General features: G+C 37.3%; 1 protein-coding gene across 5 annotated transcripts in view; it reads right to left on the bottom strand.

The window, feature by feature from the left end:
- Positions 1–5,563: 5,563 nt before the first annotated feature.
- gpc5a (glypican 5a) overlaps positions 5,564–14,472 on the bottom strand; it is a 112,902-nt gene continuing 103,993 nt past the window's right edge. For 4 of the 5 annotated variants that reach the window (XM_023793136.2, XM_023793132.2, XM_023793135.2 and 1 more), the window contains exon 8: positions 5,564–7,971. In XM_023793136.2, the coding sequence (XP_023648904.2) occupies positions 7,820–7,971 (152 nt within the window). In that variant the 3' untranslated portion in view covers positions 5,564–7,819. The remainder of the gene's footprint in view (positions 7,972–14,472) is intronic. The other variant, XM_023793134.2, reaches the window with a different exon arrangement.

Raw genomic sequence — 14,472 nt, 5'->3', positions numbered from 1 at the left:
CAGGGAAGGCACTATCAGTGCAGCCGCTGTCAGTGAAGGCCCTGTCAGTGCAGATGTTGTCAGGGAAGGCACTATCAGTGCAGCGGCTGTCAGTGAAGGCCCTGTCAGTGCAGATGTTGTCAGGGAAGGCACTATCAGTGCAGCCGCTGTCAGTGCAGCCGCTGTCAGTGCAGACGCCGTCAGTGCAGACACTCTCTGGGCACTCCATCATACCGCAATGTGGATCAATACATCCTCAAAACATGAAGCACAAGGGCTGTGTTTCTGCATTTTTTATATTATTTTAACTACACTGATGTGAATAGCCCAATAAAAGCTGCGACATTTCGCCATCCCCTCCTCTATAATCCTTCACAGTGCTCTCAAAAGCGATTGCAGCATGAGTGACGGTGGACAATGCAGTGTTCCCTTTTAATACCATTGTGTCATTTGTTCTCTTTGCATGGACTGAGGTTAGCAGGGCTAATTTATGGCTTTTTAAGTGGGTTTCTAAGTGTCCCATAGATCTCAGAATATCACTGACAAAACTGTAAAAACACAGCAGTATTCCACTGCAAAAGTCATTTACATGCAATGCAATAGTTCTGTGGCATACATATACATAAAAAAATTACACTAGAAAAGTAAGCTCTTAGTATTCCATTGTAAAGACTGTCTTGTTTTATATCCTTCATCTTTTAAACTAATGTTCATGCACCAGCATAGTTAATATAGGCCTATGCATGAATCGGCTAAAATGACTACTGTTATACTATCAACATTTTTCTTTTCAACGACACACTTCTCACAGCGAAAAATTACATACCCTTAAACTTTAAATGTTAGGATAAAGCCTTTATTTATGACAGAATCTGCTGGTTTTATCAAGAGTCAATTATTCTTAAAATTACTCGCAGCTGATAGATTTAAATGAATAACATTATGGCAGTGTAAGATATAACTTAGCATTCTTCTGTTTGACTGTACAGATGGCAGCGTATGGTCTTATGTGATATACAGCTCACTCCCTGGAGATTTCTCGCTGCTGGGCCGCTCCTAGTTCTGTGGTCTGTAAATGTTTATTTGCTCAGCATAGCTTTGTCGGAGCATCTGTGCGGCCGCCTAAACCGAGGTCACTGCTGCTCAGTATTTTGGTTAAAATAAAATAAATAAAACAGTGCATTAGAACACTGTCACCCCCATGCATCTCACACATAATTTCAGTAGTGATAACGTCTCCTTCTCTGCCCTTTGCTGCACATAGTTTTAAAGTCTTGCAATTTAGCATAATGAAAGCAAAACTAAACTAAGCTTAAGACATTCATGCAGATTTATTATTTTCATGCTTTGTAGAAATTGTGTGGGTCTAATTGTGCTTTTCTGGGACTGTGTCATCGTCTTGCATCACCCGTGGATGATTGGGGTGGTCTTCAGATGCTTAATTGGAACCAGTGTTTCCATGGTATATATACGCTGAGCAGTGAGCTTAGCTTGGGGCTTAGGGTTCTTATTCCTGTCTGTTGGAGTCTCATTTTGTGTTTTTTGTTTATGGTCCCATAATCTGTTTGTTTGATTCTTGTCTTCTGGTCTCCTTCTCCCGGCCTCCTTGCCATCGGCCCCTTCTCTCAGCTCCAGCGATCCTCCACACGAGTCCTCTTCTGTCCTGTCAGATGTTCCCAGTTTCCAGCGGTGTTCTACCCAATGGACTTGTGGACAACTGGGTTGAAACCCTGGAATTGTGGGTGGGATGATCTGATTTGTAGGGGTGTAAATCACAGCTTTCCTCGCGATACAATACAGTATCGATTCCTTAAGCCAACGGTTCGATGCGATGCCATATGATACGATTCGATTCAGTTCGATACTGGGGATAGTAGTCGAAATGATGTAATTTCACACAATCCTTTACATTTCAATGGATTAAAAAAGGCAAATATAATTAGCATTTTATCATATTTTATTGGGAACTGTAAACAATAAAAAATCTAGTGTAGTCAAGTACGTCCCATAAATCAAGCAAAATAAAGTGCAATAAGGTAAAAATAAAAACTTTGGATGGATGTAGATTAACATGGTGAATAATTTCTATTTTGAATCAAGTCTTCTCCAGACAAATACAAAAGTGTAACGAAAAGTATGTCCATAACTGTCATGTCCTGCTCGTATGACCCTCTCTTGTGCTAGAGGCTTCTTACTTGGTCCAGCTCCCCCATTCATTTTTACACCCTTTCTTAAGTTTAGTAGAAATAAAAAAAGGATAACTAGGTGACTCGGTAGCTTGCAGCAGCTGGCGCAGTTGAACGCGTCATCCATCCTCTATTTTTTATGCCATACGATCTACCCACACTACCTTTGCGATCGACCAGTAGATCGCGATCGACGTATTGGGCATCCCTGGTGTAGACCATGTATACGTCGGAGTGGATCATGAAAACAATACTGGAACAGGCCAGAAAATAAAAACGGTCACATCGATGCATCGGATCGTTTGCTGATGAATCGATATATCGATACAAATCGATGTATTGTTACACCCCTATAAATTTGATAAAAATATAAAGCATGCATACTGAACGCCTTGAGTCCACATGCGTGATAGGTTGGCTCACGCAGAAGCTCCATTGCCTTTCTGACGACTCGCAGCAGCAGCTAACGTACTCTACGCAGAAAAGCCGTCAACCTCCTATGGCCACATGATCTGGGAATAGCCTGAAGAGAGGAACTCAAACAGAATAGATTTCTGATTATAGGGTGACACAAAATGAGAGCAAAAGTTAAGTTGACACACTTTTTATAGAATCCCAGATGTGCCCGTGCATTTTAACAACTCAGGCTGGATGCCAGATTGTATAATGAAAGCAATAAACCCAGATTGAGCTTCAATTTTATATGTGCTGAGACAACCTGAACAGTTATTGTCATGATTACAATTGAAAGGATGCAGTCTCTATTCTTTGTTTTGAAAACTAATTGTACACAAGAGACTGCATAATTTAAGCCAGAAGACCTACATACAGTTAATCATTTTCCCCTTCAGAATCTAAACATAGAACACAAAAATAATTATGCACAGTTATGATCATTTTAAGTGTAAACAGACTGTGAAAATATATGTGGACAAACAAATTAGATGTGTCAATGAATAAATTAGACAACATGCATCTGGCTCCTCCCCTTATTTCCAGTCGATAAGGTCAAGCGGAGTTCAGCATGCATTCGTAAAGACTCACAGTCACCCTATTAGCCCTTCAACTCATCACGGCACTTAAGGGGTGACTGAGAGTATCAACCTGCAAGGCTCACATGGAAACTTTTTTCCTGTGAATTTAAGTGACTTTAATTATTTATTTACCTTGATAATATTGGGGTTCTGGACAACAGAAACCCATTTCTTCAATGTAAGCAATATGAAATTGATGATTTTGTTTTGTAATACTGATTCTCTAAAATAAACAAAAACAATTTCATTAAGTGAAGTACCTGTATAAAGTAGTGAATTTGCTTCTCCGCTAAATGCTCTAAGAATTCCTTAACTTGACCAGTGCCTCTCTAAGTTCCCTAAATGTTCTTAATGTTGCACTTTCTGCTGATTGAATCGTAGCCTTTTAAGGTCCCTGCTTTGTTTGGCAGATGTTGTGTAGCTCCTGCTCTAATGCTGTTTACTCTTGTACCTCAGCATTCACAGGAAGCTCAGCCTAGCTGCACTTATGCCTGTTCGAGTCCTTAACAGTGTCTATGTTTGTATTGTGTTATTTTCCTCACTCATACATCGCTTTTGACAAAAAACAACTCCTAAATAAAAGTAAACGTAAATGTAAATTGAACATGACTAAGCTTATTACACTCCTTGAGAGATAGCAATGACCTGACTTTTCCATAGAGGGTATCTCATGTATCACTTCAGCCAGATATTTGAAAATCAAATTATAAGCAAACTGAGACATTCTCATTAGTGTGGGAAAAATTTTAAAAACAAATATCTGAATTTATTTCCTCCATTTCAGCCTAATAAATCAAAATGTTGTAAAGCAAGTGATGAATGAGTCAAAGATGTTAGCCATCTCAAACAGATGACCTCTACGGAGATGACATTTTCGTGGTTATTCTAATCCATATAATTGCAGCATAATTAATGAATGGATTAGATTAAGAACCTGAGAATGAGAGTGTGTCCATTTCCATAATCTGAGAAAGACAATAAATAATGTATTAAAACGAAATGTTCAACACATGCAGTTTAACACAAGAGGGCAAGATCTTCATTGAAATGACATCCCAGCTGCTACATTATTGACAAATCAACATTCTCTCATTACAAATGCCTTAATTTTCATTAATTTAAGGAAGCTGTGACATTTGCCCAAAGAGATCAGCTGTCATTCTCTTGTTAATGTTACTTTATCAATGTTGCAGTAAATGAAGAGTGAGGCTCCATCTTCTGTAATGTATGAATCTTGAGGAGATATCAAATCGGATTAATTAAATGAAGAACCGTTAGTAGATTCCTAAACGGGTAAGTAACTGGTCTGAGAAGGTGCTCTGTCTTACAGAGGTGGCAAATGAGGCCTCACATTGCTCTGCACAAGGAAGGGATCTAACCTTGTCCTCTTGGATGCCACCCAGGAATGCTCAACACCAGCAACTAGGCCTCTCGATTTAGCAAATCGTTTCATGTGATTTGTCACTTTCTATCCAGAGAAATAATTCCAGGGTAATTTTTCACACCCCCCAGCCTGCATTAATATATTATAGGTCACCATACACAGTTGACCCTCTCTTCTAGTGACATAAAGGTTATTTTTCTAGGTGCAAAGATAGACGACGGCAATGCATCAGCCATGACTGCAGCGTGGAAAGGTGTCAGAATAAACACGATATATTACATGGTAGCAGCTTATTCCCCATCACAAGCAAATGAATCCCACTCATGGTGACGACATACAGCACGGGCAATCACGGGCAATCACGGGCAATCTGTGCCCAACGCAAGATATTATTCAAAAATATTGCCAGATGGTCGCTGCAGGAAATAGACAATCAAATTAAATACTGGATGTAATACACCTTATACACACACACACACAATAGAATATGAATGAAAATAAGAACATTTTAATTTCAACAGTAATATGAAGGGTAGCTTCTCTAAGTCCATAGAGATTAAAAGAATACTACCGGGAAACATTAATAATTGTAATAGTCAAGAAATCCACTGAGGTATTCTTTTTATAGAGAGAAGTTGCTTCTATTTTAATTGATTTCTTCCCAAGCAATACAGAGTTCAGGCTGAAATATGAGGGAATACATAGACGGCAACAGTGCGCAATAACGCCTGTGTCAAACAATGATGGAAAGAGGATTACTCAAGAAAAATTAGTTGTCAAAATGAAAATGTCACAATATAATCAAAACCTTTATACAGGAATTACATAAAGATGCTACAGTTTCAAGTATAACATTTACAGGTGGTGCAAGTACACCTTCAGTTATAAATTTAAGAAACATTGCATAGTTTGTCTATAGTGTATTGGTCCATAAAATAAACATATTAAAATAAAACTGCAATGATATAAGAGGAACACAATTGCAAAAAAGTGACATTTATTGCACACATTCTTTTTAGAGTTAGCATTTTCAAAATAATTAATATCAGCGCATACAAGCAATGCATATAGATTACCAATAGAGCTGCATCTTGAAACCAAATAGAGGTTTCTATTTCATGACAATATTTTTTAATGTGAAAAAGTTTTGTTGTGTGTTATTAATAAATTGCAGAATAGTTATCAAGCAGTGTGCGTAAATATTCCTGCCAGCTGAAATACGACTTTCATAAAGCCGCAGCTGCATCTTCTGGCATTTTTGCGGTCAGAAGCCTTCCATGCTAAACGGCACGACTGAAGACTCTCTCTCTCACTCACTGCTGTTATTGCTGAATCACCCAGGAAACCCACTGCACTCCCTCCCAATCAACTTTCACCCAGTGCATTTTTTCCACCCATATTTAGCCTAGAGGCCGAGTGCAAAGCTACAGTGTTACAGAACGCCTTCTGTGGATATAGAGATTTTCTCAACCCTGCTAGGCAAGCAGAGGGTAAATTCTTTCCAGAACAACAAAATGATTGACAAGGATTACAGCCTACTGACCTTTTCCATACATGCTCCCCATACATAATTTCAACCTACAAAAAAATAACAAACAAGTATTAAAATAAGAAAAGTACTAAAAAATAATTGCATGTATGCAATAACTTAAAGTCATTACAGGTAACGTTGAAGCACTTAGCATTTATATCTTTTGTACTGCTTTGCTCTCCTGATTCTTCTGTTTTGTGTTTGCAGTCATCGCTTATGCGTAGCTAAACTCTATGTGTGAATTTAAATGACTTTTCTTTTGGCTTCTTCACTAACATTTGTTTTCTGTATTGTTGATATCGCATAAGACTACACCCTGGTGCTTAGACTCTTCACTTATAAATAAATGTATGAATTACTCAGCATTCCAATGACATTTTCTACATTTCACAACATGCCATTGTATTCATGTCTCACAGAAGATTTTTAATGATCTTATATTTAAGTATCATTTTGGAGTTTTCAATATGAGGCCTTACACAAAACACATAAACAAAACATTTGATATTAAAGGTTATATTATTTTTTTCCCCATCAAATCAATATTTTTACACTCTTGCCCAAAGACCTGTAACAACTTGCAGTGTTTACAGTAATATGACATGACTAATAATTAATAAAGCAATCAATATAAATAAATAAATAAACTCGAAAAAAGAAAAATAAAAGAAAAAGAAATTAGGTTTAAAAATAAGCGGTAACATAAATATATGCATTCTCCTTTCCTGGAATGACAGATGAGCGGAGTCCTCTCTGAAGTACACGCATATTAATTTACCCTCTTCTACCTGATTAGGAAAGTTACACGCAGAGCGACAGGGCCAAGCCGCGTAGGGGTGCCTCTGTAGGTGATGCACTGAATTGCGGAATTTCATTGCACGGCCACGACGTCGTAACCACTGTCCCATGAGTACAGGGTCACAGGGGCAGTGAAAAGTGCTTTGCAACCTACAGTAATTAAGTATGCGATCAGCTTGGAGCTTGGAAGGGACACTCGACAGACGGCCAGAGAGGCCGCTTTTCAGTGAGATGCGACGGTGCGGGGGCTGTCGCCTTCCCCAAGTCTGATGCAGAACTGGAAGCAGCAGAATAGGATGAAATTCCAGGGAAAACCAAATACACACAATTAAGAAATGGAATTATTCCTGCCCTGAGAGACAATTATTTCTCTTGAATGCATAAAATACCAAATTCTTTTTACTCCACTGAAAATAAATACAGTGGCAGATGCAACATATAAATTACATTTTACTCTTGTTTTAGGGAAAAAAACAGTGATATTATCTTAACTTTTTAGCACATTGTATTACATGTATTAAAAATGTGAAGGTTATAATTATACCTGTTTAATAATTGCAGCACTGTGTTACCGTGATTATTTATATCTGTCCTCTGTACTTTGCAGTATATTGTAAAATATTTAAAATACGTACATTTAACATTCTGCAGATTTATATGTAGAGGAAAGATCAGGCTGATTATGGCTAGATGAGAAGAACAGAGACCCACAGCCTCACCATGGCTACATTTAAACACTCAGAATGCGTTTTGTCCTGTAAATGATCACAAATGGCCTTTTACTAACCCATCCCCTCAAATCAGTCATCAAAGGGGAGCTTTAAAAAATGTTGTATATCACCTATATCCCCATAAAATGTCATCCATCTGTATCACTTTGCACTGGTGAACCAAAAGCCTGCTGGCTTTAGCCACACAGATGGGCGATGATGAATAGCAGAGTGAGGGTCAGCAGACCAACTCTAGTCTCGTGTCCACTGGCCGATTCCAAATCTGCTCCGACGGTCTTCATCTGCGTGCTGCTCCTTCTGCGATCGTTCACCTTGTCTGGAGTCTGTGCTGGAGCGGAGAACAAGCAGAAATAAATCTCATGTTTGCTTTCAGAACCAAGGGGAATAGACTCTCTGCTATCTGATGGAGCACATGAACCATCACACGGTGATGTCAAGCTCCCCTCGCCAAACCACACAATGTGATCTCTGGGAGAATTCCCCCGCTTGGTGCCAGATATGCTCAGAATTTCTTTCTAAGGATGTTTTATGCAAGTTTTGTTTGTGTTGCATTTGCTTAGATTTAATATTTACCAGATGTTCCTTGCAGATCACATCCAACATTGTTTTGGCTTTTTGATACCATCAAAAATGAGTTTATACTGGACCTTTGTAAAACAACAAACTGCCAGTGGCTTAAAAATACAAAACAATTTACAAAGGAACAGCTCCAAACCACACACAATGACAAACTCTAATCAAAAATAAATTAAGTGCAATGAAAAAATATATTTGGGATAACAGCCCAACAACCATCTGTGGATAATTTTTAAAATTCCTATACAGGTACAATAGATGCATACAAATATATTACAGTTGATCTCATAAATATATACCCATGTTAATTAAATTTATATCTCAGCAATGAGGAAAATATTCATTGTACACATGCACTGGAACAATTCCTTCAGAATTTCATTTCTCTGGGGTGTCATGTGATACTGCTTTCTGAGAAATGCTTGAGAGAAATGTTATTTCTACTGTAATACCAAGGCTTCTGCCAACCTTAGTCACAGAGTTCTTGTTCCAGGAGACATTAATGATTATTTTTGCAATCTTTCCCTTCGTTACACTGTCACTAAAGTCAGAAGACTTTATGCAGTAATTTTTTCCCCTATGAACTTGAGCAATGAGCCATGGAGGGATTTAGTAATATATCTATATATGTTGCAATATACATTGCAAAATAATTTAATAAATGGGAAAAAAAACTTAAAGTATACAGCATAAAATATTTTGCTGCTGTTTACCATTGAGGTCATCTATAAATGGAAACTACATCAGTTTGTATTTATTAAAAAAAAAAAGTAAACATGGTTTTAATATTAATTCAAGCCAGATTCAGCTATTGGTTCTGTATCTGCACAGCTAGACAGAGGTTCCATCATCAGTGCAAAATGCTAAAAATGGCAAAAAGAAATGCATTTGCAATTCATCATACAAAAATCCACAAAGGTGTGACAATGTGCGCGGACTTCATGTGTTCAGATTCTATTCTATTCTATTGATTCTATTCAGAATCACAGATTTTCTTTTTCAAAGTGCACTCGCTTTAATATTTTCTATAGCAATAATAACAATTAGGTCCTTGGAGAAATGTGTCAGAGCGCATTTGAAAGAAGCTTAAAAACACATTAGGCCTCGCTGACAATTTTCCCTCATTTCCTGACTTCTCCCCTTGTTTCAGTGCAGAGCAGACGGCTAACATGGGGCGATTGGCGTATATAAATCTGCGAGCCCACAGTGATTGCTTCTCCACGGGATCCAAGTGCATTACAAGCAGACAGCATGGCACCGCTGTCCACTCAATCAGCCCCTGTTTGTCCACATACCCCCAAAAAGGGTGCATTCAGGAGGCATGGGTCACAGAGGTTTCCCATTCATTTCAGCCTTGGAAAAAAAAAAAAGTGTTTATATACTGTATATGTAAGAAGCAATAATGTACTGCGGATGTGTGTGCACACGCATGCACGTGCGCACACACACACACACACCATCACTGCTGTTTGTGAGGATTAACCTATTAAATGCAGCCTCTAAATCCGATTCCCTGACGAATCCCGGTTCCCTGATTCCCTACGTATCCCTTAGCATAATCAAAAGGATAATTGCATGTTGAAAAGATTTTTGACCAAAGCATACATAATTAGTGAGTCAATTTTTATGATAACGTGCATAACTGGTAATTTGTGCTACAGTTGTTTTGTCTGGAATTTACATAATATCCCAAAGGAAAAGAAAAACTATAGTGAGATCTCGGTTTATTTCTCCTAGATAAAAAGAATGCTACAACATCAGTTAGACTTATTACTTTGAGTATCAGCTGAAACAACCTAATAAGACTCATCTGGAAATTAAAATCTGATCCTAACCTTTTCCTGCTAACCTCCATAAATCAGATATATGTTACTTATGTGCTCCGATATATTTATTGTAAACATTTTAACTTTTACAGTTTCAATGGGCCACTGTAGGAGAAATTATCCATGTTATAACCTCAGTTTATGCGATCTCTAATAAAAGGTCCATTCTTTACACACAAAAAAAATATCTGTTAGGTAAAAACATAATATGAATGAATTCCCCGTTACTTCATATATTATTATTGCTTTCAGTCTTCCTTAGTGCAAGACAAAAAAGGCAGTAATATTAGAACATCATAATAATATCCAGATCCAGATTACTACTGCGCAGGGGCACAATGCACAAAATTCAGATTTATTCTGCAAAGATTACTGTTAAATTGAACACAATTCACAACAGAGCTACGAGAACAATGAGAGATGTCAGGGCACTCAAGGACGCAAGGACTGAACACTTTTCCACTGGAAACTTCTGAACTTCATGAAGCTCACATAAAAATGCTGCGAAACAATCTCTTATATAATGAGGATCACTAAATCCAGCAACAAAAACGAATACGTACAAAAAAATGGGAAATAATAAAATGCGAATGTTTAGTCATTATTGTCCATTAATGCTACATTATTCATACACCTAATACTTAATATATGCAATTAAATCTTATTTGTTCCTGAAGGAAGGTGGGGACAAGAGGTGTTCCATTACAATGTACAGAACCATGAGGATGTCTCCAGCTATCAATGAAATGGAATAAAAAATACTGTAACATATTTAATACTATAAGGTAAAGTGATTGAAGCAGATCTAAAATATAGAGCTCTTTGACCAGAAAGACCTTTCATTTTGGTCATGAATCATGAATGAAACAATTGTTTTATACATGCCCTTAAAAATGTTCAGGGTTTCCTATCACACTTCCGTTACTGATCTGCAGCTTCATAATTTTCATGAGCTACAATGTGCCCCAAGACAAAGTTGATTTTATATATATATATATAATGTATCCTTTCATAATACATATTCTTTTTCTGCTCCTATTGTATGCCATTCCTGTTTTGGCACCACAACTCTTTACACTATTTATTTAAAAGATCCAGAATGTTTCATAGTCAAACTGAAACTCAATAGCTAAACTGTGAGCCAACGTGTCTGTTTATTTTGAATTGTTTTGATTTTTTAAGCACCTGCCTCTGTGTCCCTTCATTTGCCAACTCTACACAAATCTCTACTTGACAGTGAGTTTCCTTGATGGACCCTTATCGACAGCCTTTGAAATAAATAAACAAACAAACAAACAAACAAATAAATAAATCCGAATGCAACGCTGTATATCCTATCTGATCTGAGCAGCATCCCCAAAGAAATTAATGTTTGTAACGCGAACCCTGTTTCCACGATATCAGTGTTCTGACATGTCATACATTCAATTCCAAGCAGAGCACTGAAGAAAAGTTTCACTGATTTTTGATAGCGTGCTGAACTAGATAATTTATCCTGACTACCTGAATTTCAAAGTCTAATTTTTGTGTCCTCCAGCACAAACAGGTGTATCATATTTACAGAAAAGATATTTTTGACGTTACCTCTGAAGTTTATCAAAAAAGCTAAATGAAGTTGGCTTTATTATTGTACCGCCCATATACAGGTATACAGTGGTACAAGTTAACGTCCCCCCAAGACCGTAGTGCAACATACAAACAGGAAGCAATAAAAAGAATGGGGGTTCACAAGCGGGACAGTACAAGAGAAGGGGGTTTGAATTTAAGTCTGTGTGTGAACTCAGCCTGAGTGTGACATCATCAGTCTGTGTGTGAACTCAGCCTGAGTGTGACATCATCAGTCTGTGTGTGAACTCAGCCTGAGTGTGACATCATCAGTCTGTGTGTGAACTCAGCCTGAGTGTGACATCATCAATAATAAATATCATGGCAGTAGACAACAGTAAATACACAGTATTTGGGCATCATTAATTAAAATGTGATTTTTGTTTTGCTTAACAAAAGATATACAGTATGTAAAACTAAAATTAAGTGCTAAGACTTATTCCGCTTCATATAGAAAGAAAGTCATCATGCAAATTCTGGATAATTTTTACACCATGACACATTTCACAGTTCTGCCACTTCTGGTTCATTTTATCTATCCTCTCTGTACACCTCACAATCAATATATCCAGCTTTCACCTGTCATAATGTTTCAAATCAAATCACTTGTGTGTTTCATGCCAACTCTGCACCTGAATGGAATTTGCAACGACATTCATTTTCTAAAGTAGGTCAAGTGAATGGATATATAGATAGATAGATAGACAGATAGACATGATAGATAGATAGATAGATAGATAGATAGATAGATAGATAGATAGATAAGATAGATAAGATAGATAAGATAGATAGATAGATAGATAGATAGATAGATAGATAGATAGATAGATAGATAGATAGATAGATAGCCCTTATTGTTCACCTGGTTATGACCATGTTAAGCAGTTAGATGATGGACAGATAGGTTAGTAAGGTATTTTTTTTTACAAACTACTACAATAAGTAATTGTGATTGTAGGTGTTGTGTGTATGTGTTTAGTGTTTGAAGTAAGTATTAAATGTTTATGCTTTTTATGTTAAAACCTAAGTTACAATAAATTTTTCCAATAGCTGTAAATGTGTCCTCAAAAAGCCAAAAACCATGATTCATTTTAAGTAAGAATCTGATTGACCAAATACAAATGAATCAATTGCAAGCTTAAGTGGATCATTGACCCATTAAATTTGCAGGTCGAAAGTCTAGTCTAGCAGTTGAAGCCATCAATGTAAAATGGCTGTATTGCATGTTCAAAGCAAAATCTAACCTGACCCAAATTAAGGAAAAAAATAGGGCTCCACAGTTAAATGGCTTTTTTATATCCTGGCAAGGTTAAAATGGTTTTATATTTCTAATGTTCATTATGAAACATGTGGTGCTGTTAATCATCTGCCGTCATCATGAACTCATCTCTTTAAACTTTGCTCAATTTCTATCTTTTGTTGAGCGATGACTGACAGGAAGCTTGCAGAAACGGAACGGAAAGCGATGAGCTACTAAAGGTGTTCACAGTGATGTATGTCCCCCAGATTCTTTTCTTTCCTCCTGCTTAGTCCTTGATTCCATTGCAGCAGATGTTTTTCATTTCATTGGAGGAAAGGTCTTTAAACAGGGAACAAAAATCGAATTCGTTCACAGAATGTTCTACATAATTGTATTTGCAATTAAAAGAAAAGAAAATCAAACGCAGCCAAGGGTATCTATTCATCACTGGAGATAAGAGAGCCACCATTTATTCTAACGGTCATTTTTATTCACCTCACAATACTCTGTCTAACTGTCGCAATATGGACAATGAGTTTGATGCTAACCACACCATCATAATCATTTTGTGCTTATCTGCAATTTTTCCCTTTCCGTACTGCCAGCAAGCAGTTAACGCAATAGTTACAGGGGCTATTCTTTATATTGCCACAGCAATGCCTGTCAGTTACAATGGCATCAGCAGGAGCATCAGTGAGACCAGTGTCTACTCCAATAAAATTATATTAGCCACAAGATTGTCTGCCAGGGAAAACCTGCTATCAGTTCAGGCCACCATGTTTGCCACAAAATACAAATCGAATATACACACATTGTATATTCAACGAAACTGGAACAAACATTTTGCAGATGTAAGAGCATTGTATTATCAAAAATATTGAAGCAACATCTAATTAAGGCAATATAAAACTACAATTACAGACATTTGCTGTCTTGGAGAAAACAACTAGCAAAGAGAAATCAAAGAAGGGCCCTGGATTTGGCATATTAATTTATAAGCAGGCCCATAGCCATGCAACAAAGTAATGACTAAGTATATAACTGTATGGTGCTGCTATGGAACCAAATGTAAACGTAAATAAGCAAAATGATGCTTTGAAGGCATGTACCATTCCAGCAGGCAGCCATTTTAACTTAATATGTTTTCACAGAAGCGGCTTTGCCTTTAGTAGCTGCTCCATTAAAGGTTCATTGTAATGATTTAAGGTCAACAAAAACCACACTCAATCACACAAGCTTTAATACACAAAAACAAGGGAATCGAGCTGAGCAGGAACCTTAATCTAGGGATTGATTTCCATTCCAACTATACTTTCGTTTGAGTCTGGATCAAATTAGAAGCCTAAATAGTTTGCAATCAAACAGCTCTCCCGAAATATACACCGATCGGCCACAACATTAAAACCACTAACAGGTGAAGAGAATAACATTATCTCATTACAATGGAACCTGTCAAGGGTGCCATTGTATATTAGGCATGTGAACAGACAGTTCTTGAAGTTGATGTGTTGGAAACAGGAAAAATGGGCAAGAATAAGGATCTGAGTGACCACGGCCAAATTGTGATGGCTAGACGCGTTGC

Source organism: Paramormyrops kingsleyae, chromosome 16 (assembly GCF_048594095.1).
Source record: "Paramormyrops kingsleyae isolate MSU_618 chromosome 16, PKINGS_0.4, whole genome shotgun sequence".
Classification (NCBI taxonomy): domain Eukaryota; kingdom Metazoa; phylum Chordata; class Actinopteri; order Osteoglossiformes; family Mormyridae; genus Paramormyrops; species Paramormyrops kingsleyae.
The sequence above is the reverse complement of the archived record's forward strand: the minus strand, read 5'-3'. Positions and strand labels throughout refer to the sequence as shown.